This window comes from Notothenia rossii (assembly GCF_949606895.1).
Source record: "Notothenia rossii genome assembly, chromosome: 3".
NCBI classification, from domain to species: Eukaryota; Metazoa; Chordata; class Actinopteri; order Perciformes; family Nototheniidae; genus Notothenia; species Notothenia rossii.
Genome location: NC_136901.1, coordinates 22,691,908 through 22,718,312, shown reverse-complemented (window position 1 = coordinate 22,718,312; position 26,405 = coordinate 22,691,908). Strand labels below are relative to the sequence as shown.

Below are 26,405 nucleotides of genomic sequence, written 5' to 3'. Positions count from 1 at the left end.
CATTCAAAATAGCAAAACACAAATTGCACAGAATGTTATTTGATGCAATATTCTACCCTAGGCTGCTAGTGTGCAGCTTTAGAAATGCTGGCATTTGTTCAACGTCATAATGATTATGCTGCCACCTTTTGGTACAGCAGTTAGAAATAAGCTTCAGAATATTTACAATAAATTATAGTTTGATACAAATAATACCTCATCTCATTGCTATTTCTAGTTTTGTCAAATATAGCTTTATTATCATGTGTTTTAAGTTGTGACCCAAACTATAACGTTATCAGAAACACAGAGATTCTTCTTCAAGAGATGATGTCATTTGAACAAATGTTTAATCTACTGCCATAAAAAGTATTACTACTACTTCTTGTAAAACCAGAGGTAGAAAAAGTACTCAAGTATATTGTACTTGAGCAAAAGTAGAAGTACCAGAGTCTAGAAATACTCTGTTACAAGTAAAAGTCCTGCATTGCAAATGTTACCTAAGTAAAAGTAGAAAAGTATTAGCATTAAAATATACTTAAAGTAGCAAAAGTAAAATTAGTCATTGTGCAGATTGGTCCATGTCAGAATAATATATATGATATGTTTTGTAATGATTGATCATTAAAGTGTTATTAAAGCTGGTAAATGTGCAGCTAGTTTGAATGACTTTGTATACTGCAGGGCTGCTGCAGGGTAGCTTGTGAATTGACTCCAGATGGAACTAAAGTCTGATTCAAGACTTGATTATATTTCACATCATTAATCCAAATCCGCAAAGTAACTAAAGGTAATAAATACATGTAGTGCAGTAAAATTACACAATTTATCTCTGAATTGAAGTGGAGTAGAAGTACAAAGTAGCAAAACGTTTAAATACTCAAGTAAAATACTAGTATCTCAACATTGTACACTATAGTAGGCTACTAGTAAATGTACCTAGGTACTTTACACCACCCGGTAAAACATATAACTTTCATAAACTCATACCGAATCCAATTGTTAAAATACAACCTCCATAGACTGAATACAACAATTGTGTCAATAGAAAAAGTGGGGGGCCAAAACCCTTATCCTGATCAGATCCTGATGATACTCTCTATGACGCCATTGCTGCGCGACGGACTTGTTGTAGACATGAGAGCGAAAAATCTGCAGTGATCCGGCTCAGCGCATCTCGTTCTTTTTCACTTCTTATAGATATTCGTGTCGATTTCACACAGATGTCTGTCTGCAATCTATACTTAATGTTTAGTGTTTCATTTGTTCGTTGAACCGGAAGACCTAAAAGAAATCAAAGTTCTCAAGGAGGTGACATCTGGCTCCTGCACACCTGACTTCATTGAATGAGGTTTAACATCAATTAGCATTTGTTTTGGTTCGATACCCTGACTCAATTAAGCACGCCCAACATTCAGTTGGAAGCAGCTGGACACACATTCATATAAATCTGCAGTCCAACGGTAAGCATATGATATGAACACCTAGCTTTGGAAGCACTACAGTAAAGCCGGGCGTTTTATTTTGTTGTTGCTAACATGGCAGCTCCCTTCTAGCTAGCTAACGACAACATAGCTAACCAGCTAACATGCTAGCTAGCATAGACAACGGATTATTGGAGAGCTATGGTTATTTCAGTTGGTTATAAATGGTGTTGCGGGGGCTTCGGATAGTTATAGTTACATACAAAACACAGTTTGCAGTTAATTGGGATTTTATTTCGGTTTTAAGTGCTGAAACTGTGACGGTGATGCTGCTAGCGCTAAATGCGAACAAGCTAGCCTGGGTAGTGACTATTTCCTGCACCGGAAAGAATTGTCCCCTTCATAGAGCTGGTTTTTTAAAAGCATATCCCCTGCAGAAAATTATGCACTTTAATAAAAGCTAATTCGCCCATTTGCTTAGTTATACTTGTACCCAGTGTAGCTAGCAGGCTAAATTACATATCCGCTTTCCGACCAGGTGCACATGGTGACGACAGTCCCGGTGTTACAAAGCTGCTCTCTGCTGTAACACAGCCATATGCATTCTGAATGAAATGTGTATAATGTAAACCAAGTGTTGCTTGCTAAACGCTGGTCCTATGTCAACAAAAACAATTAGGTTTAATTACCTTTTTAAGCAGGTATTATTTATGCACATTATCAATTGTCCGTTGGGAGGTCATAGGTCATTCTTATTTCCATTTCGTGGTAAAGTGTTGCATTTTCCCGCTTGTTGTTCCAATTGCAGCCCTGTCATTATAGAGCATGAAGGGTGCTTTGCTGAGGTGCAGCGGTGGAAGAAGTATTCAGATCTTGTACTTGAGTAAAAGAAGAAGTACCAGAGTGTAGGAATACTCTGTTACAAGTAAAAGTCTTGCAATCAAAATGTTACTCAAGTAAAATCATGAATCAGCATACAAATATACTTAAAGTAGTACTCATTATGCAGATTGACCCATTTCAATATAATACAAATTGCATGTTTATATTATATTATTAAACTGTTTATCAAAGCTGGTAAAGCTTCATGACTTTGTATACTGCAGGGTAGCTTGTGAATTTACTACAGGTCTAACTAAAGTCTGATTTAAGAGTTGATTATATTTCACGTATTTCAAAGTAACTAAAGGCAATGTACTGGAGTAAAAGTACACCATTTACCTCAGAATTCTAGTGGGGTAGTACAAAGTAGCAACACATTGAAATACCCAAGTAAAGTCTAAGTCCCTCAAAATTGTACTTAAGTACAGTACTTGAGTAAATCTACTCAGTTACTCTAAAACACTGCTGAGTTGTAATGTGCCCCAACCTTACTCCGCAGCTCAGAAGGATTATCTTAAAGGGACTTTGATTATGTCACAGTTGTTTTTCTGTCCACTTGTGACAATTTCCACACACTGTGTAGCATCACTTCTTTTCTCTTCATATGTCAACTCTCCTTTCCAAGGCAGGGGCTGCTGCAGGCTGATGTTTAAATGTTAGTTTGGCCATTGCTTTCATTCCAGGCTGACTATAGCCATTTTTCTCATTATAATCTACATGTGAAAATGTTATCTACTGCTGGATTTCAGGTCAATTATTGGTTTCCTATTTTCTCCTAAGCCAGCTGATTTTAAAAGATGTTTCCTCTTACCCTTTGTTTAATCACATGGTGTTTTTAATTAGAAAATTTGATATTTCATTTTCCCAGAATGTGGTGATGAACATCATTTAGGAGAAACATGGCACAACTAAATCTTATAAATTACCAATGTGACTAGTGTGGAGCATGGCGGATAACCTTTTTTAACATCTGCATTTCTAGAGAAAGTAAAGTAAACTCTGTTTGTGGTCTGCAGGTGACGAGCTGGCGCAGGTTGTGGGTTGTCCGTGGATAATGCGAGACAGTGGCGGTAGCCTGGCCCAGAACCGCTGGCAGGGTGACTTGGGTCTGACCGCTGTGGGGCAGGACGACACTGGAGGAGGTGGGCTTTTTATCAATCGTTAATGTTTACATTCCTGCTAGCTGCATGATAATTTATTTTTATTACACAGCTCAGTTGAATACCAGATTCTGGAACTGCAACAACTTAACTTAAAATGAAGGTTTTCTGTGTCCAAGTCTACTCACATTTTCTTTTTCCACGCCAGAACCCATACCCTGTTACTGTTAGTTCGTACATACCCTCTCTTTCTTGATCATCCTTAGCAACGGTCATTATTTTGCTTAGTAGCGCTGTGTTATCGAGTATTATTGCACGGCTTGGTTGAATACTTTTCAGAGTTTGTTAATACTCGAACACACCTGCTAAGCAAAAATAATGACCTTTCTGCATATTATCCATTACATAATAATGCATTTTCTTTTAATGGAACTGTATCATAATGAACAAAATAAATCCCAGTTTTGTACAGAACCTTTTTTTTTAAAGTCACACTATGATCATTTAAATTGTTAATAATAATAATTTAATTGTTATTCATTTTTTTAATATTTTTAATATCTCAAATCCAATCCCAATTGCATTGTAAGTCAATATAATAATATGAATTAATTTTTTCAAAGTCGTGCAGTCCAAATCGGATATCACAATACACAATTACTTTTTCTAAATGTATATTATAACAAGCACATTATAACTCAAATTTGAAACAAAAATGTCAGGTATTAGACAGCATGTGTTCGGTAAAATGAACACTAGTATTATTTATAAAAAATCCTAACCTAAAAATAAAAAAAATTGGGAAGAAATGCAGCTGATGATAGTCAATGTTTGTATCCAGGTGGGATTCCTGGGGACCACCTCATCGTCCCAGTGTCGGGCCACAGCGTACCCAGCCCCATGCACCTCCGACTGGGGCAGAAAGAGAAGGTGTGGACGGGCGAGTATGTGGAGGAGGAGGAAGAGGAGGATGGCATTGTTAGGATCAAGGCAATGGGTGATGAGGAGGAAGATAACAATCTGGATGGCGAGGACGAGTTAGAGTTTGAGGGCAAGGGCTGGGAAAACGACGACGAGGAGGAGGAGGAGGAGGAGGAAGAAGAGGAGGAAGATGAAGAGGAGAATGATGAAGAGGAGCCGGAAGATGGCGGAGACCAGGCGCCGTTGGAGTGGGAGATCCCAGACTTTCCCTCCCAGTCCAGCGAGCTCCCTCACTCACACCTGCACCACCATGGACCACAACAGAAGGCACAAGACGGGGACGACGTCGCCGGGGACGCCGCCGCCTCCCAGGCCGAGGGGGGTGACGTGTTCCGGCCCCCCCTCAGCAGGTACCGGGTTCAGAGGAGGCGCTGGCAGCGTTTGAGGACCCATCGAGGCCTGGGCTTCCGGCTCACCAGGCACTGGAAGAGCTGGCGTCAGCGGGCGCAGTGGGTCTGCTCCCAGGGGCTCCGCTACCGGCAGAGAGCGCACCACCTGTACGGCAAGCAGAGGAGGACAAAAAGGTACCAGCAGTCTCCGTACTCCGACGGAGAGGAGGACAGCAACGACGAGATGTTCACAGACTCTGAGAGAGGTACTGACCTTTCACTTCTAACACACGTACTGAATATGTTTCAATGGCAAGGTTCTGTGTTTTTCTTAATACAAACAAATCTACATCAAGCTAATTGCATGTAATGACCAAAACAACCAACAGTGTTTCCACCAGGAACTTTTTCAGGGTCAGAAGCCAAGTGTCTTTTTTGTGTTTTGGGTGCTGTGCTAATCTTGTAAGAGTGGTTCGTCACTCAAATCTGAAATGTGGGGAGTTAACATGCAATACACTGGCAAAAACCCTGCAACCATTTTTGTTTATCAAAACTTTCTGACCATGAGCTGGCCATTAGGTTGCTACTGAACATCTTTTAAAACGGCTCACAACATACTTAGACATTTTAAACAGCTTAACAGTGTAGTATTTATAATAGTACTTATAATCCTCTAAACCGGAGGATATTGTTTGGTGAGGACTATTTCAGGTGGCCGATAAATCCACATTTGTATTTATTATCACAAGAGATTTGAGTTGGTTTATTTCTTTATCTGCCATCATTACGATGATGCGCTCCAGTGGCATTTCTGTCCGCTGTGGGAAAGCACAGCAACAATGGCAGATTCTTGACATTTGTACGGCTCCCAATGATTTTTACCCCCCTTCTTTTTTCGGTGAGATTTCACACAGTGTAATTTATGCTGTTAATGTATCAAATGATCAGAGCCATGGCATTGCAAAACATGTAATCTTCACTGGATAATTACTTTCTTTCCTTTTCTCTGTCAGATAAACAGATGAATGGCTGCTCTCCAGACAAGCCAGAGGACAGAGGGAGGCGGGAAGTGGAGGCCAAACCTGTGGAGCTGGCCCTGACTGAGGAACACATGAGTTGTGTCACAGGTACGGATCAACATCTGTCAGGCAGATACATGTAAAACTGCTTTTTGATAGGTAAAAAGGAAAGAGTAGGACCTCTTGAATGGTTAAGTATGCTTTTTTTCTGGCTTGCTATGAAGATAAAGGTGTGACTATAACTGCTTCTTTCTTTCTTCTGTCAAGGGATCCTTGAAGAGTCTCTACAGCAGTACGGCAGTTTGATCCCCATCCATGTGGATGACATCGTGGAGAAGCTTCAGGACATCTTCAGCCAGAGCTTCTCACAGCCACACAGGTCAGACACACACTTCTTCTGACATGGGGTTGGCAGGCAGCGCAATTGTGTGGCTAAAAAACAACATCCAGGGAAAAAGTTAGCATTAAGCTATACCGGTTCTCTCCCCTGGTAGTCAACAGTTTTTTCAATGAGTTTTCAGTTAGATGCCTGATATAAGGTCTGTGGTTGGTCATGATTGGTTCTACGACATCAAATACGTCAGTAATAATGACCCTACTGATGAAAGTCTGAAGCTTTTAGTGGCTCACAGGCAGCTGCTAACAAATGCCTGAATGAGGCTTCTAAACGTCATCACACTGAACACGAGTCTGCATTTAGCTTAGCATTTGTAATGTGAAGGAATGCAAACGTTGGCTTTTTACTTCTGGCAATATTTTTCAAATTCAATTTCAACAAATATAAAAGTAGGTTTATCATGCTGAAGTATCATAAATGTGTTTTTACCACAGTTTATTTTCTGCAGTATTCCGAAATCCAATGGGAAAAGACAATTGCTTTTAAAAAAAAATACATCATCCCTGCACCACTCTACATCAAGAAAGATTGTAAAATCCACTTAATAATTTATGAAATTCATTAGGGCATCCAGAGGTTGGTAAACCATAAACATCTTATGTGACAGTAGGTAAAGGAATTATTAATTTTTTTAATGCTTCTCTGTTTGTGATTCTGCTTCCTTAGGAAAGCCGTGGTCCAACACCTAATACAATCCTTCCAGCGCTCTTCGGGATCCGCCCTGGCTAAAACATTCAGAGTCAATTACAAACGCCACGTCCTCACCATGGACGACCTCGGCACGCTGTACGGACAGAACTGGCTCAACGACCAGGTAATACAAAACACATTTTGAATTGGTATTGCAGGAAAGGAAAAGCTTATTGGCATCATGGAAGGAAATATATTCAACTCATTTATTGGCAATTTTGGGATCACTTTGCGATGTTGATTTTGGACATCTTGGGAACATCTAAATCTTCTTTTGTTGTTCAGATCATGAACATGTATGGTGACCTGGTCATGGACTCTGTCCCAGACAAGGTAAGGAAATTAATGAAATATGTCATGCAGAAACAGAATTCATGCAAAGACTTTATTGAGCTACATTAAAACCCAAAACAATCTACCCTAATCCTCCCCTTCCTCTGTTCTCCCCTTCAGGTTCACTTTTTCAACAGCTTCTTTTATGACAAGCTAAGGACAAACGGCTATGATGGAGTCAAACGGTGGACGAAAAATGTAAGTGTGTGTCAGAACCCTGTGTCTTCTGCATCCTCTCAAAGTTGAAGTTGTGCTAGACAATTTTTCTTACTCAAATCAACTTTATTTATATAGCACTTTATGTACAACCCAGTTGATCTAAATAGCTTTTACAGCACACACAGGAGTAAAATAAAATAATGAAACAAACACATCAGAAAATAACTAATATCTGAGTAATGATAAAGACCTACAGGAGAAACGAAGAGCTGGTTAAGTAAGACAAATAGAAGCTAATCAGAAAAATAGTTTTTAGATGAAGCGTAGAGATATTGGTAGTAGGAGAGAAAACGTCTTTTGGGGGCGACTACCCATGAAAGTAATAATTTAGATTTGTATCAATACTAGTTTGGTTCCTCATGAATCATTGTCTTGAATAATCTCACACACACATATGCCATTGAGCTCACCAAGTTGCGCTTTATCAGAACAGCACTGAAGCTACCTTTCCGTGTTAATAAACCTAGCTCACGACTGACATTTTAAGATGAGGAGCCGCCACCAACCAACAACTATTCTGCATTTAACACAAGTACCGTTGGCAGTAAAGGGGGCAGGGAACAAACTGAACCGTTGAGAGGGCGGGAGGAGAGCCATCGCCAGATATGAACAGGTTGTCCGCGGGGTCTTAAAAAGTATTAAAAGTTGATAAATCAATTTAGCGAAAATTAAGGCTATTAAAAAGTATTAAACTGCATTTTCCAAGGTATTAAGAAGTCCCACAGCAACGACAACATGAAACACCCTTTAAAATTTACTGAAACGACATGTCGGGAAACCCCCCAAGGCGGCCCCATGCATAGCGCGCCGTAAAATGCTGCTTATTATTTTAAGTTTCGTTGCCTTGCTCCGCTCTGTGTGGGGGGGGGGGACTAAAAGACTACGGTAACGGGTCCCAAGGTGGGTAGACCGGCATACGCAACACTCTGGGGGTCCAACGGCTCCGTGTGTTCATTTTCTGATAACGATGAAATAGCCCGCCTCCCTCTCCCCACGTCTCCTGCTGCTGCTGGGCTGTCAGAAGAGGGGGAGGAAAAGAGAGGCAGTCACCGTTTATTAAATATTATTATGTTATTATACAGAGAACAGAGTCGTTATCAATTTGTTTTAAAGCTCAATAAATAACAAAGAAGACCTCTGACCGGCACTTTTCTAATTTTGTACGGAAGATTTAAACTTTAACGGACATGTTGACTGGCGGAACATTTTTTTAACGGAAACTCTGCCGCACGGTCCCCTCGTTCCTTGGAAGAGGCGGAGATGTGGGTGTTTTTCATCTGCTGGTGGACTACCTGAGAGATACAGAGAGAGATTAATGAATCGAATGCGTGTGAACGGAAGCCTTTTTTGCGCTTGCGTATGCGTTTTACCGTGTGGGGCCGGGGTCTAAGCCAAACTATATCCGCTCACAGAGATCTGCTATTTTAAAGTAAAGTCAACACATATAGACCCTAAATATAGTCTATATTAAGAACGAGAAAAGTCTTAACATATATATATCCTTTTTTGTAAACATATGATAAATGTGTGAGGGTGATGACGTCAGAGCATCGTCCTATGTGCCAGGGCTTAGCCCCGGACAGCCCCAGCCCAATTTAACCCCTGGGTATTTGAGAGGGAGCTCCTATATGGCATTACCCCGCTGAAGCTCACCAAAGTTTAACATATTTCATAGTTCAAAGTTTTGTCAATTGTTTTGTTTATTGGTCAAATACTGGTTTCTAATGGTTTCTGAGGAGTTTTACTGGAATGAAAGAGCACAGAGTCTACAGAAGCAAAAAAGCAGCATACTGCATTAAACCTGACCTTCACAGAGAGGTTGAAGTTCATGTGGAAAGGAGGCTTCAGTAGTCTGTCTGCACTCTGTTTAGTTTTGCTATCTTACAATCAATACAGTAAATGTGAGGTAAAGTGTGTTGCCAATGTAACCGGTTAGAACTCAAAGTTGCGATGAGGTCTTAAAATGTATGGAAAGGGTCTTAAAAAAGGTCTTAAAAGGTATTACATTTGACTTCAGGATTCCTACATATACCCTGATGAAGCTACGGTAGCCACTGTTAGCAAAGCCAAAAGGAGCAGGAATTTCCGAGAGTTGCTAAGAGAAGGATAGTTATGAGTGCTTGAGCTGTGCTAACATGATCGCAAAATAATTAAACAAGCGAGTGCCTGTTTTTCCTGGCCAAGGACAGGTTCCTTGAACACAACACGAGCGTAACGTGTCTTCACGTGGTATATGTCTCGTCTGAAAGGAGTGTAGACTAGAGTGCTGACCATAGGTGCTGACGGAGAGCACCGGAACGCTGCTCCAGCTCTTCAAATATTGCAGTACCCAGGGGCGTCGCCTGGACCTAAAAACTTTCGGGGCTTAGCCCACAGTGGCGGCGGCCGCGGCGCTACAGTGGAATTTTCTACTTCAACACTCCCCACACTAGGGCTGCACGATATTGAAAAAAAATGACATTGCGATATTTTTTCCCCTATGATATATATTGCGTTTTTTTTAACTATTTAACCGGATGAAGGATTTTAGTCACGGACGTATGGATCTTAACTGGTTGACTCATCATACCTTAAGTCATGATCTAACATGTCATGATAATGCATGTTGCTTACCCTCAAATAAGGGGGTTCATCTGTGAATGAAGAAGAGAAGAACCTTTTTGTATCCAAAATAGTTCCAGATGGCAGATGTTGCTTTTCTTTTTGGAACTAAATCTTAATTCTCGCCGGTATTATCCTCCTGTGCCTCGCTCATTTTTTACTGGTGTTTTGATGGTCTGCAAAATAGCGGAGCCGGGCCTGCTGTGATCTGATCAAGAATGATTGTGATTGGTGGTTTGCTGTGCATGCAGAGCCTGCATGTCACTCACTCAATTACCCCTGACGCAAGTTTTCCTTTTGTAGCAAGCAGCAAAATAATTGTAACATGACGTGTTTGAGTTAATGTACCTACTTAATATCGCACGTCCTAAAAAAAAAATAGAAAAAAAAAGAAAATTATTATTATAAAAAATTACTAAAATCGCACGTCCCTGCGATGTGAATATCGCGCATACGCATATCGCGGTTATCGCCATGACACGATGTATCGTTCAGCCCTACCCCACACGCACACACACAGTACACCTGCGACTGTTACAATTAAGGCTCGATAATCAGCTCATAGGTAGGGGTAAAGTGCTATTTTTTATGAGTGGGGGGTAGCGGTACAGCCTCTTAGCTTCGGAATCCGGTTCATTTCGAGCACCAAAAAATGGTCCTGCTAGAGCAAAAGCACCACATACGTCACGCTTACGTCGAGGTGGGGCAGGGGCATGAACTCCTGAACAACAACAAAAAGCCGGCGTTTTATCCAGTTTGTACACAACAATGGAGAAACTTAACAAGCAGCAGTGGTCCACTGAAGAGACCAGCTACCTACTGGGAATCTGGCCTTCCGAAGAGGTACAGAGGAAGCTGGAGCACAATCGGCCATTGTTGTTGTTGTTGTCGGTGTCAGCTGTGAGGGGTTTCCTCGCGGTCTGGCTTTATGAAGCAGGCACGCAAACGGTTACGTCATGACTCAAACAATGACGCAATGACGCAGCAACAGTCGGACTCTGGGCTGTGTGAAAAGAGCCGGAGCTAAACCGAAAAACCGGTTCTGAACCTGAAAAGCTCTAGCACGGAGCTTGAACCGGAGTTGCGTTGGTGTGAATGAGGTAACAGTCTGAGAGGAGAGGACTCTCCTCCAGCTTGTTGTGGAACAAACAGCTCCTTAACCCATTTAAAGAGCTTTTCTACAACCAAGTGGAAGAGAGCTCTCTCCCGAGATGCTCAAATAACCTCAGCTCAGTGAGGTTAAGGCATACCTTGATATGATCATTATAATTGTTACTGAGACAGTGGAGACTAAATGAAAAACAGGTATAAAATACTATATGACAGTAACAAAAAAGTTGTTAAAAATGATTTGTAAAATATCCAAAAAGAAGAATCTGCTTACAGTTCTGTTTCATATGGGTGTTGAGATGTATCCATAGATCTCCTAATGTTGCTCTCAAAGTGCACCAGGTTGATGGTTTTAACTTCAATATTAAAAAAAAAAAATCTTCCCGGGGGTTAGGTCCCCCCCCACTTAAATCATGTTCACATGGATAGGAAACTAAATACATTTGCACACATCTTGTGTCCATATCTTTCTGTTTTGGTGGTCATGCTACAACCGTGCACATGCATGCATGCGCGAGTCATGTATACATATATATATATGTATATATATCTGGATTAAGAGGTTGCTTTTTCTTTGCACAGCATGAAAGAAAGGCCAAATGAATGGGCTGTGATTTTAGTTTTTTAAGCAGAGGTTGAGTTCAATCATTTGTACGGCCCTCGGAGGATGTTGTAAAAATTGAAAGGAAAAAGGTTCCCCACGCCTGCTGTAAATAATAATAAAAACCCTTGATTTAAAACTTAACATCTCTGTCTCCTATTGATCTGAGTATATTATAAAGAATAGCCAGTTAATTTAAGCATTATAGCACAGGCCTTTGTCAGATGGTATATTACGCTGTTTTTTTCTGCTTCAAATAGTTCTCTCTTTTTTCACCATACTTGTGTTTGCATCACTGTAAGTTAAGCTAATATAAGCTATCAGTTTCACAAACATGCAGCAACACAGACACACAGGAGACCCTGAAATGACAACATGCTTATCGTACTGCCTCGATATTCTCAGTGGTTAACCATCTTTGTTCAAACGTTTCAAAGTATGGATATATTCCATTCACAGTAGTATTTACATCAGTTCTCCCTCCTCTCCTCCCTGTCAGGTTGACATCTTTCAGAAGGACCTGCTGCTGATCCCCATCCACCTGGAGGTCCACTGGTCTCTGGTCAGTGTGGACATTCCTCGCCGAGCAATCACTTACTTTGACTCTCAGCGGACTCTCAACAGACGCTGCCCAAAGGTAGGACCACTTAGCAAACCCAGGCGCCTAGTAGTAGATTATTCTGAAAAAATATATCTAAAAGCCATTGGAGACCCTCAATGCTTCTTTTACTGAAAATGTTTTCCATTTTATCATTTGAACTTTTCCACTGGTTAAATCAATCAATTATATTTATAGTGGGCTCTCTTGTTATGGAAGGCAATAAAGACTTCCTTAATAAAACAAGTCTGTGACTAGAGTTTGTCTCAAGTCTTTCTGTTTTTGTTTACAGCACATTTTTAAGTATCTGCAAGCGGAGGCCATCAAAAAAGACCAGCAAGACTTTTTGACGGGATGGAAGGGCTTTTTCAAAATGGTGAGCTTTTTTTCTTATGAATTTTTCTCCTTTTTGACACGGCTTCAGGTTACTAGTTCCACAAAGCTCTTTCTGTGTGGGCTGAGCCGCTGCCAGCCACTCACACATTACCATGGCTTTGTTATGTACTTGAACTATTATCCTGCGAGTTGCTCATGTTTTGTGGATTGTTTGTTTCAGAATGTGGGTCGTCAAAACAACGACAGCGACTGCGGTGCTTTTGTGCTACAGGTGAGTCTAATGTTATTGTCCATGTGCAGATTAATGGAAGACTATGCTGGGTAAAGCTCACATCCCCCATAGCAGGGCTGTCCAACTTATTTGTACCTTGATTAGTTAAGAATTACCATAAATAAATCACAGACTACAATTGTAGGCTAGTATAACGATTTAATTTGCAGTGTTATAATATTAGTCCTTCAATAAAAAAAGGCATACTTTTTAAATGTTTTCATTTAAATGTGTTTATCTTAAATGAAAACACATTAGTTCCAGCTAATCAGAAACTTGTTTATTGCCAAGTAAGTTTACACATACAAGGAATTAGCCTTGGTGTATGGTGCATACATAAACACAGTTTAAGATCAATTGTAAGTGTATTTTAACATTATATCAACATGAAATATAGATATACTAAAAACTACATACAATAAAATATGACAAAATACTCTTGATTAATTTAATAAAATAAAAATATATGCAGTATCTTTATGAGAGGTGGAAAGCTGTGCAGATATTACAAGAGGTAGATTTGTATATAAGTGTGCTAAATATTCAAAGGGTTGTGCAGGACTGACAGTAATTCAATTAAATAAATAAAAACAAGATATTGTTCGCGTAGCCTGCTAATAATGACATTGTGAGGAAAAAATGCAAAGCGAATTTAAATGAACCAATTAATACAATTGCTGGGAATTTTGAGAGGCAAGCCATTTCAAATCAGTTGGAGCGTCACAAAGGTTCTTAGGGTGGGAATTCAGATTGCCCTAAAGGAAATGCATCAATCTGCTGCACTTCGAGAGAATAAAAAGATAAGCTTAAATCTATATTTATGTTTCAAGCATTTATTAACACTGTAATCTGCAACATTTTGGTAGATTAGATATGCAAATATTACCCACTGAACCCACCCTAATGCACTATATACACACATAGATACACAAGGCAAACACAGGCTCTATGAATCTGTATATTGTATTTGACATTTCATTTATTTTCTTGTGTTGATCTCTTATTGCGTCACGTTTCCTTGTATTTTGCATTGAGTTTAATCTTGCAGAGAAACTTGTTTTTGACTGCGTATAACAATCAACGCTTTAACATGATATGAAATCACAGCCACAATGCATGGGGAATAAAGGATGTGTTTAAAGACCGATCGGGTGGGTTTACATCTCCGAAGACCAACTGTCTTGGTCATTCATGGGATTTTTTTTTTTAGACCGCATGTCCCACACCTACTACATGGAGCCTGTTGATCTTCACTGTAGGAACGCACACTTCTTACTTGTGTCGTTGCTACACGCTAATAACTTGGTATGTTTCTCCTCATGTGCCCTCCACCGTCCTACAGTACTGCAAGTGTCTGGCACTAGGGCAGCCGTTCAGCTTCGGCCAGCTGGATATGCCCAGGCTGAGGAGGCAAATGTACAAAGAACTCTGTCACTGCAAGCTCACCCTGTGACCCGCCGCCCGCCCGCCATCTCCACCTGCTCCTTTAACAAGATGGAGGGACAGTGATACGACAAAACCGAGGGCAAGGGGAGCAAACGATTGACTGGGAAAGAGAACAAAAACTATTTTTCTCAACATCCAGAGAAATGACTTCTTTCTTCTATTGTAGGTGGTGTCATTGTTTCACTTTTTGTCTCCCTTTGCTTCCCTCTCTCCCCACCCTTTGATAAATGTTTTAATTTCCGTGTCATGGTTATTCCTTTGTGGTTGACAGAGGCCAAGACTAGCTTCCGTTTTGGGAATGTGCTAATCTTCCATCCCATTGTAGACCACCGTTGTTTTATCGAGAAGATTTCAATAGCGTACAGTCCAGATATAAACGGTTGAAGTCCAACCTGACTACTACTTTCACTTTTGTGTGGAGGGCAGAACGAATTGAACCAGTCTGTGTAAGCTTGTGGTTAATTAGTACTTGTGGATGTACATGCCTTCCATCCATCCAGTCCATTCAGTATGTTGTGTTCAAATCATTGACACCCAACATGAAACACACTCTACAGCCAATGGTATGTTGACAATTCTATCCATCTAGTCAGCACATAGCGTTTGTAATGCAGCGTAACATTTCCGATGTTTAGTTTAATTCAAGAGACAATGGAACTTGCTAATTGATGTTCCCATATTGATGTCCGAAAACAGCATATGAAGAGCTACTCTATTGCATTTTTTTTTTTTAAGGAAATCAGAATTGACATCCATGGAACAGCCCACATTTCAACCCATGTGCTGGAAAATTGCCCTGCCATCACTCAACCCTAAATAAAACATCTTTAATGTGGGAGACTGGATCCGCATCGTTGCCCATACAAGCCAGAATGACATATTGGCCCTGAGAAAGGGGCATCTTTACATTGCATTTATATTTTTCTGTGTTTTATCTGTCAGTAAATGTGTTGATATGCTTATTGCTTTAAACAAATGGTGTTAAAAAGGAGGACTACTAATAGGTTATTTTCCAAGTAAATACAAAACTGATCCTCTGGTTAGTATTTCTTTGAAAGTTTGACAGCCATTTTGGTGAGGACCACGACAGCAACACAACAGATTCAGTATGTTCACAATGGAGTTACAGCACCCTCCTCTTTTTTTTTTTATAACGAAAGAAAGATTTTGTTGATAGCGGTGTGTCTGTTTTTCTTTTTCTTTTGTTTTTCCAAACAGGAGATGATGCATCAGAGTTGAACGTTTTATATATCTTCTACAATGCATTATTGTTGCTAAAAATAAAGATATGCGGCAAAAATTGGACTGTGCATTTCATTAATGCTAATAAATAGGCGTCATAATCAAAATCCAGTAGTATTGCAGTATGTTATAACATACAAGGAATTTCTTTATGGGCCAAAACATAAGCAAAAACAAATGGTCGTATCAAATTAAGTCTATTACTCAAATTCTGTTCTTAAGATCATAGTTATCATTCAGTACTCTGAACATGTAATCTTTATTATAACAAGCTACAATGAGCAAAGATATTATTTACATTTGTTTTTTATTTTGCCTATATTGTTGCTATGGACCCTTATATAAACAGTCCATGCTAAGGACAGTTTGAACTTAGTATTCCTGAAAGCCTGGTTCTTGTCATATTCACAATACATGCCAAACATGAATTGGCATTCATTATGCTATAAATTACAACTATAAACAACTGTGTCAAGGGACATATTCTATAAAATACTTATTTCAGACAGTATGAGTCATACGTCATAAGCTTTTTTCCATGTTGTGTTAAATATGCTACACATGAGTACACTGTGACTCATCCAGACAGTTTCACACTTTGCATCATATCTCAGTGGTCATAAGATTTGTCACTTATTTGTAAGGAAATATGGTTCAGATGATAACAAAAAATAATTCTACCCTAGGTACGGCCTTTTGTCTGCGTTGACGAATGGCTGGTCTAGGAATGGGGAACCTTAACTTTGTTCTACAGCGTATCGCGGGAGAAGCAGCTTGATTTGCCCCATACAGTTTTTCGTAACATATAAACACCGCCTCTCTGGCCTGCTAACGCAGAGAAAATCATGCGCCACTAAAGACGTTACGACCCGCCTACCCCTATGTGACGTAAAATTGAACCAATCAAAAGTGTCCGTGGGCGGGCTTATAGCTAAGTGACGGGGATCTGTTGCAATGAGAAGGCCCCTTTGTGTGTTGTCAACGTATATAACACATCTCTGCCGCAGTTTCTTTCTTTGGAATAATGTCGGCTGAATATGACAATAGGTAAGGAAACGATTTTATGGTTTTGTGTGCATTTCAAAATTTAGAGTACGATTAATCTGTTAACGTAGGTGTGTTGGTCTTTCTTATCGACGACTATGTGGAATGTAGACGTTAAACCAAGCATCTTACGGTTTATTTGCTCGGCAACGGTTAGGCCTAACGATAGCCTGCCTCGGACTAACGTCACAGCTCTTCATATTTAATAAAACAATATGACGACTTGAGTTAAAACTCACTATTTTACGTTTATTTTGCCCCCTAAATCGTTTCACGTTTATTAGGTGGTACTAATAATGGCTTTTGCTGTTGGTCCTGAACGTCGCTGAAGCAAATTAAATGGCAACCGGCGCCTTGCGTAGCACGTGAGTGCGTCTGGTCTAGGCCTCAATTTCTATTCCAGAAGCTTCCGTTTCCACTATCATGATTACTAACACATTTTACATTAGTACGGTGTAATGAACGGCTTGTGTTAACATAGTGAACGTCTCTCATTGTTGCCGCAGCAAATGCAAAGAGATTTGTTCCGTTCATACGACGGGCGCACATGGCCGCCGCAGCGCTAATCGAGGGGATGCGCACAATGCCGGTAGCGTAGGCCGGTTAATTCCGTTAGCATATGCTAACGAGGTGATATGCGTTAGCTTTGTGAAACAAATAAATTGTTTGTGTGGTCACACGCACCTCATAGGGGTTTCACTGGCTACGAGCTATTAAAAGGCCACATAAAGAGGCGCAGGGCCTGTTGGCAGTGGCTATTGCGGCCCTGGTGCTAGAGGTAGCCGAGCCTTTTATTCTTTACAATAGTAATTTTGACATTGGAACCATTTTCTTCAAACAATCTTTAATTCTAGTTGGTTAAAGTCTAGAAATATGTCAGTTTTTTTTAAGCTACAATGCTATTCTACGTGTTTAGGCCGCCATTCCTGTCGACTGGCTTCCGACTTTTTCAGCCCGACAGTAGAAACGACCATCTTGAGTGAATGCAGTAGAAATGGCGGACTGGAGAAAAGGCGTTTGTGTACAATCACGAGGATTCAGCCGAACATTTTGTTTTAGAGAAATAATCTATCGGCACAGAAAATAAATGTGTCGCAATTAGTCGGTTGAAGTGTGCGTGACCATGGAACACAATCGTCTGATTGACTGGAGAATCTGTATTGTGTAATCTGGTGGCGGAAAAGGGTGGAGACCATAATTGGATTTAAAAGGGAATTTTCTTTTAAAGCCATGTCTTAATCAATACAGTCACATTTATAACATGACTCCACATTTTCTTTGATTCTTTGAATTGACAATATTTAATAAAAATAATTTTATGTTAAAATGTGTTAATGTTAACGATTCAACTTTGCAAGGCTTAAACTTTATTGTTTTCTCATTCACAGAGAGAATGGCCCGGAAGGCATGGAGCCCGATGGGGTCATCGAGGTGAGTGCACTAATAGGCCACTATAAGACTTTAACACGCTGAAACTACCATCTAGGTGCATGTACAAACCCTTTTTCATGTTCAGTACACTTGACTCCATGATTAATATTGTGTTTGTCTTATCCCTTCCAGAGCAACTGGACCGAGATCACGGACAGTTTCGATGAGATGGCTCTGCGTGAGGCTCTCCTCAGAGGAATCTATGCCTATGGTTTTGAGAAGCCCTCTGCTATCCAGCAGAGAGCCATTATGCCTTGTATCAAGGGTAAGTAAGGCTTTTTCTTTCCTTGGTCAACATTTTCAATGTTTCTTTCTTTTATAAACATTAGGCCTGTGTACTCTGACTTTCCAGTCTAGACAAAAATATTCCGGCTTCTTAGCGGTGTGTTTTTTTTGCCGGCTGTCAGTAATGCTAGACAGCCGTAGCGGATATTGTTCCATCATCTCATTCAAAAAAGAGAAATTCTTCACTTGTGCCAAAGTCTGTATAACTTTATATTTGCATCCATTAGTTTCTAACTAAAGGGTTTGTCTAAGTTAGTCATTTTAAAAGTTGTTTTAGTGTGTACACAACAGTGGTTTGATATATTTTTGTTTTAAGGTTACGATGTGATCGCTCAGGCCCAATCTGGCACTGGGAAGACTGCCACCTTTGCCATCTCCATCCTCCAGCAGATTGATGTGGAGCTGAAAGGCACTCAGGCTCTGGTCCTGGCTCCCACCAGGGAGCTGGCTCAGCAGGTAAGCTTGCACACAGTTACATTTAGCTAAAAAAAGAGTTCAAGAGTTACTGGCTGCTTAACACCTACAAGCACTCAGAAGACCTGCTGTATAATGATGATAACCATGCGTGTCAGCTGACTCTGTTTCCTCATGCTGTATTGTAACTCAGGTTGGCGTTTTGTTGGCCTGAGTGCTCAATGCAGCAGGGATCCAGAGACATGATCTTACTTCACTTCTGAATACAGCAGCCATCACGCTCAAAAGAGTCATCAGCTAGTGTAAACAAATAGATATGCATGACTAAACTGCCATGAGGGTCCTAAAAGAAGGAACTAATAGCACTTGTACCTGAAGTCACTGAAGCTATGTTTTTTTGGTTTAAAATGAAATGCCCTGCTGTTACAGCACTAAGCACCAGATGCCGACTATAAAAATTAATGACATTTACTTCATGGGGACCTTCTCAAAACATTGCACAATAATGTATACAGGATACATATTACAGTCATTATTATTAGCCTTACCTGGAAAATAATCTGGGTTTTGGTCTTCAACCTAAATATTTTGTAATGTACTTCCGTGGCAAATATAAAACTAGTTTTACCTCCATCCAGCATACTGCCTATGACACCATTGTTGACATTTATTTAAATTTACTATTCATTTTATGGCCATTAAAATACTTCCCCTTATTTAGATCCAGAAGGTGGTTCTGGCCTTGGGCGACTACATGGGAGCAAGTTGCTACGCTTGTATCGGAGGGACCAACATTCGCAATGAAGTGCAGAAACTGCAAGCTGAAGCCCCTCACATTGTGGTGGGAACCCCCGGCCGCGTCTTCGACATGTTGAGTCGCAAAAACCTCTGTAAGTCATACAGGAAACAATTGTGTTAAGATCCTGATCTGTCTTTATTTTACTGAAATTTTAGCATGTTGACACCTGTCTTTAGACGGTCAACTGCAGTCGCATATGCTTAAATTAATTAAAAGGTGGAAGATCAATTGGTTTTTATCAGAATTCCTGCTGTATAATGATGAAACCCATGCGTGTCAGCTGACTCTGTTTCCTCCTGCTGTGCTGTGGCTCAGGTTGGCGTTTTGCTGGCCTAAGCCCTCGGCACAGCAGAGATTCAGAGACGTGATCATACTTCACTTCTGAATACAGCTCCTGTTGTTTTTGACTAATCAAACCCATCCCGCATGTTTTCTTGCATCAGACCTGACACATTCAAATAAGACCACATACAACGTGTTCATTCTGGTTTATTTATTTAATTTGCATTTCCTTGCAGCTGCCAAGTACATCAAAATGTTTGTTCTGGATGAGGCTGACGAGATGCTTAGTAGAGGGTTCAAGGACCAGATCTATGAGATTTTCCAGAAACTGGCAAGCAGCACACAGGTGAGAGCTTTGAATTCTTTCTGTAATTTACCAGAGACAGTGTCAAGTTTGCTTTAAAGTAGAGTTCTGTGCTGTCCAGGGTTCCCTCTCCTCCCATCTGCAGTGATGGAGTGGGACTGAATGTTCCTTGGTAGAGAAGCTTTCTGCCCTCCACTGTAGCTGGGCTCTAGTCCTTGACTCACAACTAATTGGCGGAATACATCCCTTTGTCTTTCAATGTTTAGGTGGGATATATTGATCAGTTTTTTTGTTTTCATTCCGGTTTTAACCTGTTTCTCTCGTCCGTTTTCAGGTTGTCCTACTGTCGGCCACCATGCCAGCTGATGTCTTGGAGGTCACAAAGAAGTTCATGCGTGAACCCATCAGAATCCTGGTGAAGAAGGAAGAGCTGACCCTTGAGGGTATCCGTCAGTTCTACATCAATGTGGAGAAAGAGGTGAAGAAATGTTTCATTTATCACTTTTCGTCAGCATTCTAAGACAAATGTTTGACCGCTAAATGTCACTGAAAGTAAAGTGTGGAGATGATCAAGTTATCAATGGACTGCCCTGTTAAGTTAATTTTAACTAGTGTGTCTATTCATAGTGCTTTCGCTTACTAGAATGTCTGAACTCAAAAACGTAACACTTGGTGGCACCTACAAGCACTCAGAAGACCTGCTGTATAATGATGATAACCATGCGTGTCAGCTGACTCCGTTTCCTCATGCTGTATTGTAACTCAGGTTGGCGTTTTGTTGGCCTGAGTGCTCAATGCAGCAGGGATCCAGAGACATGATCTTACTTCACTTCTGAATACAGCAGCCATCACGCTCAAAAGAGTCATCAGCTAGTGTAAACAAATAGATATGCATGACTAAACTGCCATGAGGGTCCTAAAAGAAAATGAATTTTCAGTTTTGGCTTTGTCTGACCTTGCGGTTGTTTTTCAGGAATGGAAGCTGGACACGCTGTGTGACCTGTACGAAACCCTGACCATCACACAAGCGGTCATCTTCATCAACACAAGGAGGAAAGTGGACTGGCTGACTGAGAAGATGCACGCCAGAGACTTCACTGTGTCTGCTCTGGTAAGATCATCCACTTTTCCACATCAAAACACCCGGATATACAGGTGTGCTGTCCAGGGTTCCCTCTCCTCCCATCTGCAGTGATGGAGTGGGACTGAATGTTCCTTGGTAGAGAAGCTTTCTGCCCTCCACTGTAGCTGGGCTCTAGTCCTTGACTCACAACTAATTGGCGGAATACACTCCTTACTTGTCTTTCAATGTTTACATTGTATGTCTAATCATTTGGACTACTTGCATTCTAACCAACACAAGTTATTTGTCCTGTGAAGAAAAGTCAATTGTGCTCCCGATTAGAATCTTCATGCCATGTTGCGGGTTCATGTGTTTTCATTGTCTGTCTTACTGATGTCCCCTGATTTCTTTCAGCACGGTGACATGGACCAGAAAGAGAGAGACTTGATTATGAGAGAGTTCCGCTCTGGCTCCAGTCGAGTCCTGATCACCACTGACCTGCTGGTATGTACAATAAATGCACAGGCCTTTTCTCTTTACAAATTCAGGTTTGCTTTAAAGTAGAGTTCTGTGCTGTCCAGGGTTCCCTCTCCTCCCATCTGCAGTGATGGAGTGGGACTGAATGTTCCTTGGTAGAGAAGCTTTCTGCCCTCCACTGTAGCTGGGCTCTAGTCCTTGACTCACAACTAATTGGCGGAATACACTCCTTACTTGTCTTTCAATGTTTACATTGTATGTCTAATCATTTTGTGCACATAATTATTGAACACATGTGTTTACCTGGCAGTAGTTCAGTTAAAGCAATACTTTTTTAACCTCTACCAAAAGATGTGATTTTTATACAGTGTAAAGTTGGCCCTTGACCGCAGTCATGTCTACTCCTTTTGTCTATAGCTTGTAATTAATGTTCACTATGTTTCTCCTCAGGCCAGAGGTATTGATGTTCAGCAGGTGTCCCTAGTCATCAACTACGACCTGCCGACCAACAGGGAGAACTACATCCACAGGTGAGAAGGAACAAGCAGTGCTCATTAAATAACACCATAACATTGACATGTGTCTTTCAAATGCACTTTTTGTACTGTTTAGATCAGCCCCATGCTCTTGTATTGTTTCAATTAAACCCATCTTATTATTATTTTCTATTCAGGATTGGTCGCGGTGGTCGTTTTGGCAGAAAGGGTGTAGCCATCAACATGGTGACTGAGGACGACAAGCGAACCCTGAGGGACATTGAGACATTCTACAACACCACCGTCGAGGAGATGCCCATGAATGTGGCCGACCTTATCTAGACTACTCCACGCGCCCTTTGCCACCCCCTCTCCACTTATTTTAGCAGTCAAACCTTGTTTCTTATACGATCTGAATTCTGAGAACTTCCTTTTGCTAAATTCCACAATGACTTTACCCTCTACATTCTAAGGAAAGGAAGAATGTGGCCATTATTCCTTCCTAACCTTTGAAAAAGTGATCGGTCGTTTTGGAAGGATGAATTACTGACCTGCCTCATCTGCTTGCCATAGTCCATTACCTAATATTGGCACCTCAATTCTTTTCTGCAGCTAGTTCCGCGTATAAACCTTAAAGCATTGAATAAAATATATTTTTGCAAACTGAGGACTAATCCAAATCAGTTTGTAACCGGGTCCCAGACATGCAAAAACATAACCGCGTTTCCAAAAGCACATTAAAACTCCTAACCAAGTTGATGATCAAAAGTATTTTGGCTCTTGCTGTTAGAAAAATCTTAACATTAATAACAACCCGGCTCAATTGATAACATTCTGACAGTCATCGACACTTTTGGTAAATATGGCTGTGATTTGCACCTCGCACCGTCACCAGGTCTGCACTGCCTGGTGACGTTAGGTTAGGCTGCAGTTCAGTTTGGACTTAACACAAAAATGATCTTAATGGAATGGGAAGTGCTGCATTTGACCAGATCAGTATTTAAACAACCTTCGGTGTACTGAAAAGCGCCTTTTACTCGTATCCATGATCATGTTAAGAAAAGGTTTTGGGGCTAGAGTACACGGGGCATATTCAATAAAAAGACCTATATAGTAAAATCCAACATGATTGAGTGGTTTACCGTTTCGATCCTTTACTGCTGTTTCACATATATATTTTAATTGCTATTGTACAAACTGCTTGACTTGTAGTCATTTGGGCAAGTAGCATTCAGTTGAAGACTGGTGGCATCAGATGTTTGGAGGCAAAAACAACGGTGAGTGCTGTGGGGACTTTGCCTCTCGACCCTGACAAGCGCGTTCGATATTCATCTTTGAGTTATTGTTCATTTAGATTTTATTTTTTGACACTTGATTTTTTTTGACGTTATTCTGATATGGTGGCGGAGTGTTTTTGTAACCTCCCTCGCCAAAATGTTTGGGGAGGGGTGCAGTCTGAGCTGATATGAAAGGACCAAACTACAGATGAAGTATATAGAGACCCCCCCCCTAAGCGCTCATTAAAATGCCTGTCATCATGGGGTTTGGTGTGTAGGAGAACCGTCATGTTTTGAGGTGTGTAGTCAGTGCTATTTTTTAAAATGAATTTACGGAATTGTTAACCTTTTGAGACCGAACCGGTATCAAGTTTTCTACATTGGATTCTGTATAGTATTTATTTTAATGGTCTTTAAAAAAATAAAGGTTTCTCCTCTTTATCAGTGTAAACTGGCCTCTGCATTGTTGAATAGCATGAAAGCTGATATGGCCAAACCCTTTGTGGAAAGGCTAGTATTTAATGAATATACACTAAGATGACAGCCGAATCACTGGTTTTTAGAGCCCCGCCCACCTGTGCTGCGAAGCTGTCGCTGATTGGCTGCTGAGAGGTCTGGAGGTTTGGTCCCAACTTCCTGCGCTAAAACTGAGGTTTTAGTTTGATATGCTTTTTTCCTGCACAGTTAATATGCCAAATGTTGGCCTCAGGCACCGCGGAAATATTATTTATATCGTGAACTTTATTGCTCTACCATTATAAGCTGCATCGAACCAGTGTTTGCAGTAGTTTTCATCCTGGTATTTAAAACATTTTAGCATGTCAATACTGGTTGTCTTTCCGCAATAAACATTTAATTGTATATCAGTGTCTTATCCTTTTAGTCACGTGTATAAATAAAGTAGAACATTCAAACATTCCCTGTAACCTCACTGGGATCTGTACAGCTGTTCGACTGACGTCACAACGACCTTCTAAAGTTTTATACGGTATACAAACTCAATCGCTTTTATGCCCAATTGAACATTGATAACAGGGTATATATCTAAAAAATTGTTAAGTCCTATTAAAAAAAATCTGTCCCAAAAACGTATTAAACTGATAAAAAGTTTTCCATAACGGGGAAATTTAACACAAATAACCCACCAGAAAAATATGTTAATACCATAAAACTGGAGCCGTAATTTCGAGCCTTAATCACGAGAATAATTTAGTTTAAGAGGCGTGACGCATCCTTTTACTGATAACCGTGACGCCATTGTACATACAACCATGGAATACTTTCCCAATATTGAAGCGTTAAAGTTTAAACCATAAGTACCAATGCGCTACATTACATGAATGGCTGCATGTTTCCTTTTTCATATTCAAGATTTTCCTACAAGTGGCTATAACAGTATTTAAAACCGATATTATTATAAAGAAGATGCTATCCTAGTCCTGAAAGCTGGACGAGAAAAATAAACATGGACTCTAGGTCTCAGGTGTAACAAACGTTTCCGCCACTAGAGGGAGACATTGCCCTCACATTACACTCAGATACAACGCGTCACGTCCTGTGCGGAGAGCTCTTATCGGGCATAGATGCTGTGTGTGTCAGTGTTGAGGGTCAAACATGTAACATAGATATAATCCAACAAAATATATCATGTGATTATATTAACAAGGTATATTGGCTCAGGTGTCCATCTGTCACTGGTTAATACATCATTTGTATTAGACCCAGGAAAAAGTGGTTCAAATAAGCAAAGTTATTGTACATTATTTTATATATCATACATAGGAATCTGTGATTTTATAACATGCAATCTTCACTTCTCATATGTGTGTATGCTTTGATAAGCACATACGATTTCTATTTTTGAAATTATGCATTGTATGCATAACCTGTTTAAAAACACATCACTTTTACATAACTAAGACTACAGAAGTGTTACAACATAGTTCTAGGGACAATGTTAATGGGGTATCTATATTTAAGGGGTCCTTTTTTGAATAAACATTTAAGAGGGCCACCTGTTCAATTTCCCAAATGACAGGATAAATATCAATAGAACAGCGCTTGCATCTCCCTCATTACCACCACTGCAGTGCCCTTGAGCAATGGTTAATGTGCCGCAGTGGAGCTGCACAGTACACAGACTGTAGTTGTGCTGGGGCCCTCCAGGGTGTGAATGTGAGGGCCACCCACTCTGTCAAAGGCCTGACTGCTTTATGTCAGTCCCAGATGCACTCAGAATTCATGAATTTGTTTAAGTGGTTCAATGAGTTATCTGTAGCCTTAGGCTGAGCGGTAGTTACAGTACAGCAGGGGGGTATTAGAGTATGCTGGAGAGAACTTGTCTAAAATATATATACATGTGTGTTAAGCCCAGGATCTCAGGAATGACATCCATATCAGACAATTCCCAGGTCAAAATCTACTGTCCTTCCTTTATTATAGTACATATAGTTGTCATGTTGCTGTTGCCTCACAGCAGGAAGTACTTCTTTGACTGAGTGGGTGTTGTCACTTTCACTCTGTATTTCCTTTGCAGTTCCTCGTTCCTAATTGTTACAAATTATAGGATTTGTGTGAAGGTGATCAGAAAAAATAAAGTAAGAGTAAAAATGCACTAATTGCCCTCCTCAAAGATATTTTATCTGGCCAGGCTGTGGAAGAAAACTCCAAACACACAGCTCTGCCATGAATCGAGCAAGTCAGTAAGATGTTATATTAATAGAGAATAAACATAATTTCTGTCTTTTGCAATTTTTATGTGTTGTGTTTTTATTTGAAAAAGAACTGAAAACCAGCAGCAGGTTCAACAAAGCATCTTTTCAAACAAGACTATGTGAGTCTGGTAAAGTTTACAAATTATTTAACTTGGACCCTACTTTCCATGTTTTTGTGTCTAACTGACTTATGGTGAATATTTAAAGTTTTTTCAGTATTGAGTTCTGTAATATTTTATATATCTGGTCAACAGCACAGCATTAATGTACATCGAATAAAA

General features: G+C 40.3%; 2 protein-coding genes across 2 annotated transcripts; both read left to right on the top strand.

Annotated features, from left to right (window-relative positions):
- The first annotated feature begins 1,075 nt into the window (after nucleotides 1-1,075).
- Nucleotides 1,076-15,621, top strand: senp3b (SUMO specific peptidase 3b). The gene is made up of 12 exons (XM_079667817.1): nucleotides 1,076-1,442; nucleotides 3,302-3,427; nucleotides 4,227-4,961; nucleotides 5,709-5,822; nucleotides 5,982-6,093; nucleotides 6,778-6,925; nucleotides 7,087-7,134; nucleotides 7,255-7,332; nucleotides 12,165-12,302; nucleotides 12,556-12,639; nucleotides 12,820-12,870; nucleotides 14,213-15,621. The coding sequence occupies exons 2-12, from the start codon at nucleotides 3,340-3,342 to the stop codon at nucleotides 14,321-14,323; spliced, it is 1,707 nt and encodes a 568-aa protein (XP_079523943.1). The 5' UTR covers nucleotides 1,076-1,442; nucleotides 3,302-3,339; the 3' UTR covers nucleotides 14,324-15,621.
- An 870-nt stretch (nucleotides 15,622-16,491) lies between these two features.
- eif4a1a (eukaryotic translation initiation factor 4A1A) lies at nucleotides 16,492-23,861 on the top strand. Its single transcript, XM_079672792.1, has 11 exons — nucleotides 16,492-16,605; nucleotides 17,991-18,033; nucleotides 18,166-18,298; nucleotides 18,635-18,774; nucleotides 19,454-19,622; nucleotides 20,050-20,159; nucleotides 20,452-20,595; nucleotides 21,091-21,228; nucleotides 21,595-21,684; nucleotides 22,108-22,187; nucleotides 22,331-23,861. The coding sequence occupies exons 1-11, from the start codon at nucleotides 16,583-16,585 to the stop codon at nucleotides 22,473-22,475; spliced, it is 1,215 nt and encodes a 404-aa protein (XP_079528918.1). The 5' UTR covers nucleotides 16,492-16,582; the 3' UTR covers nucleotides 22,476-23,861.
- The last annotated feature ends 2,544 nt before the right edge of the window (nucleotides 23,862-26,405 follow it).

Coding starts and splice junctions, on each gene's coding strand:
- senp3b (XM_079667817.1), top strand. CDS start 3,340: ATGCGAGACAGTGGCGGTAGCCTGGCCCAGAACCGCTGGCAGGGTGAC. Junction 6,094..6,777: donor AGCTTCTCACAGCCACACAG/GTCAGACACACA, acceptor CTGCTTCCTTAG/GAAAGCCGTGGTCCAACACC. Junction 12,640..12,819: donor GGAAGGGCTTTTTCAAAATG/GTGAGCTTTTTT, acceptor TGTTTGTTTCAG/AATGTGGGTCGTCAAAACAA.
- eif4a1a (XM_079672792.1), top strand. CDS start 16,583: ATGTCGGCTGAATATGACAATAG. Junction 19,623..20,049: donor GTTGAGTCGCAAAAACCTCT/GTAAGTCATACA, acceptor ATTTCCTTGCAG/CTGCCAAGTACATCAAAATG. Junction 20,160..20,451: donor AACTGGCAAGCAGCACACAG/GTGAGAGCTTTG, acceptor GTCCGTTTTCAG/GTTGTCCTACTGTCGGCCAC.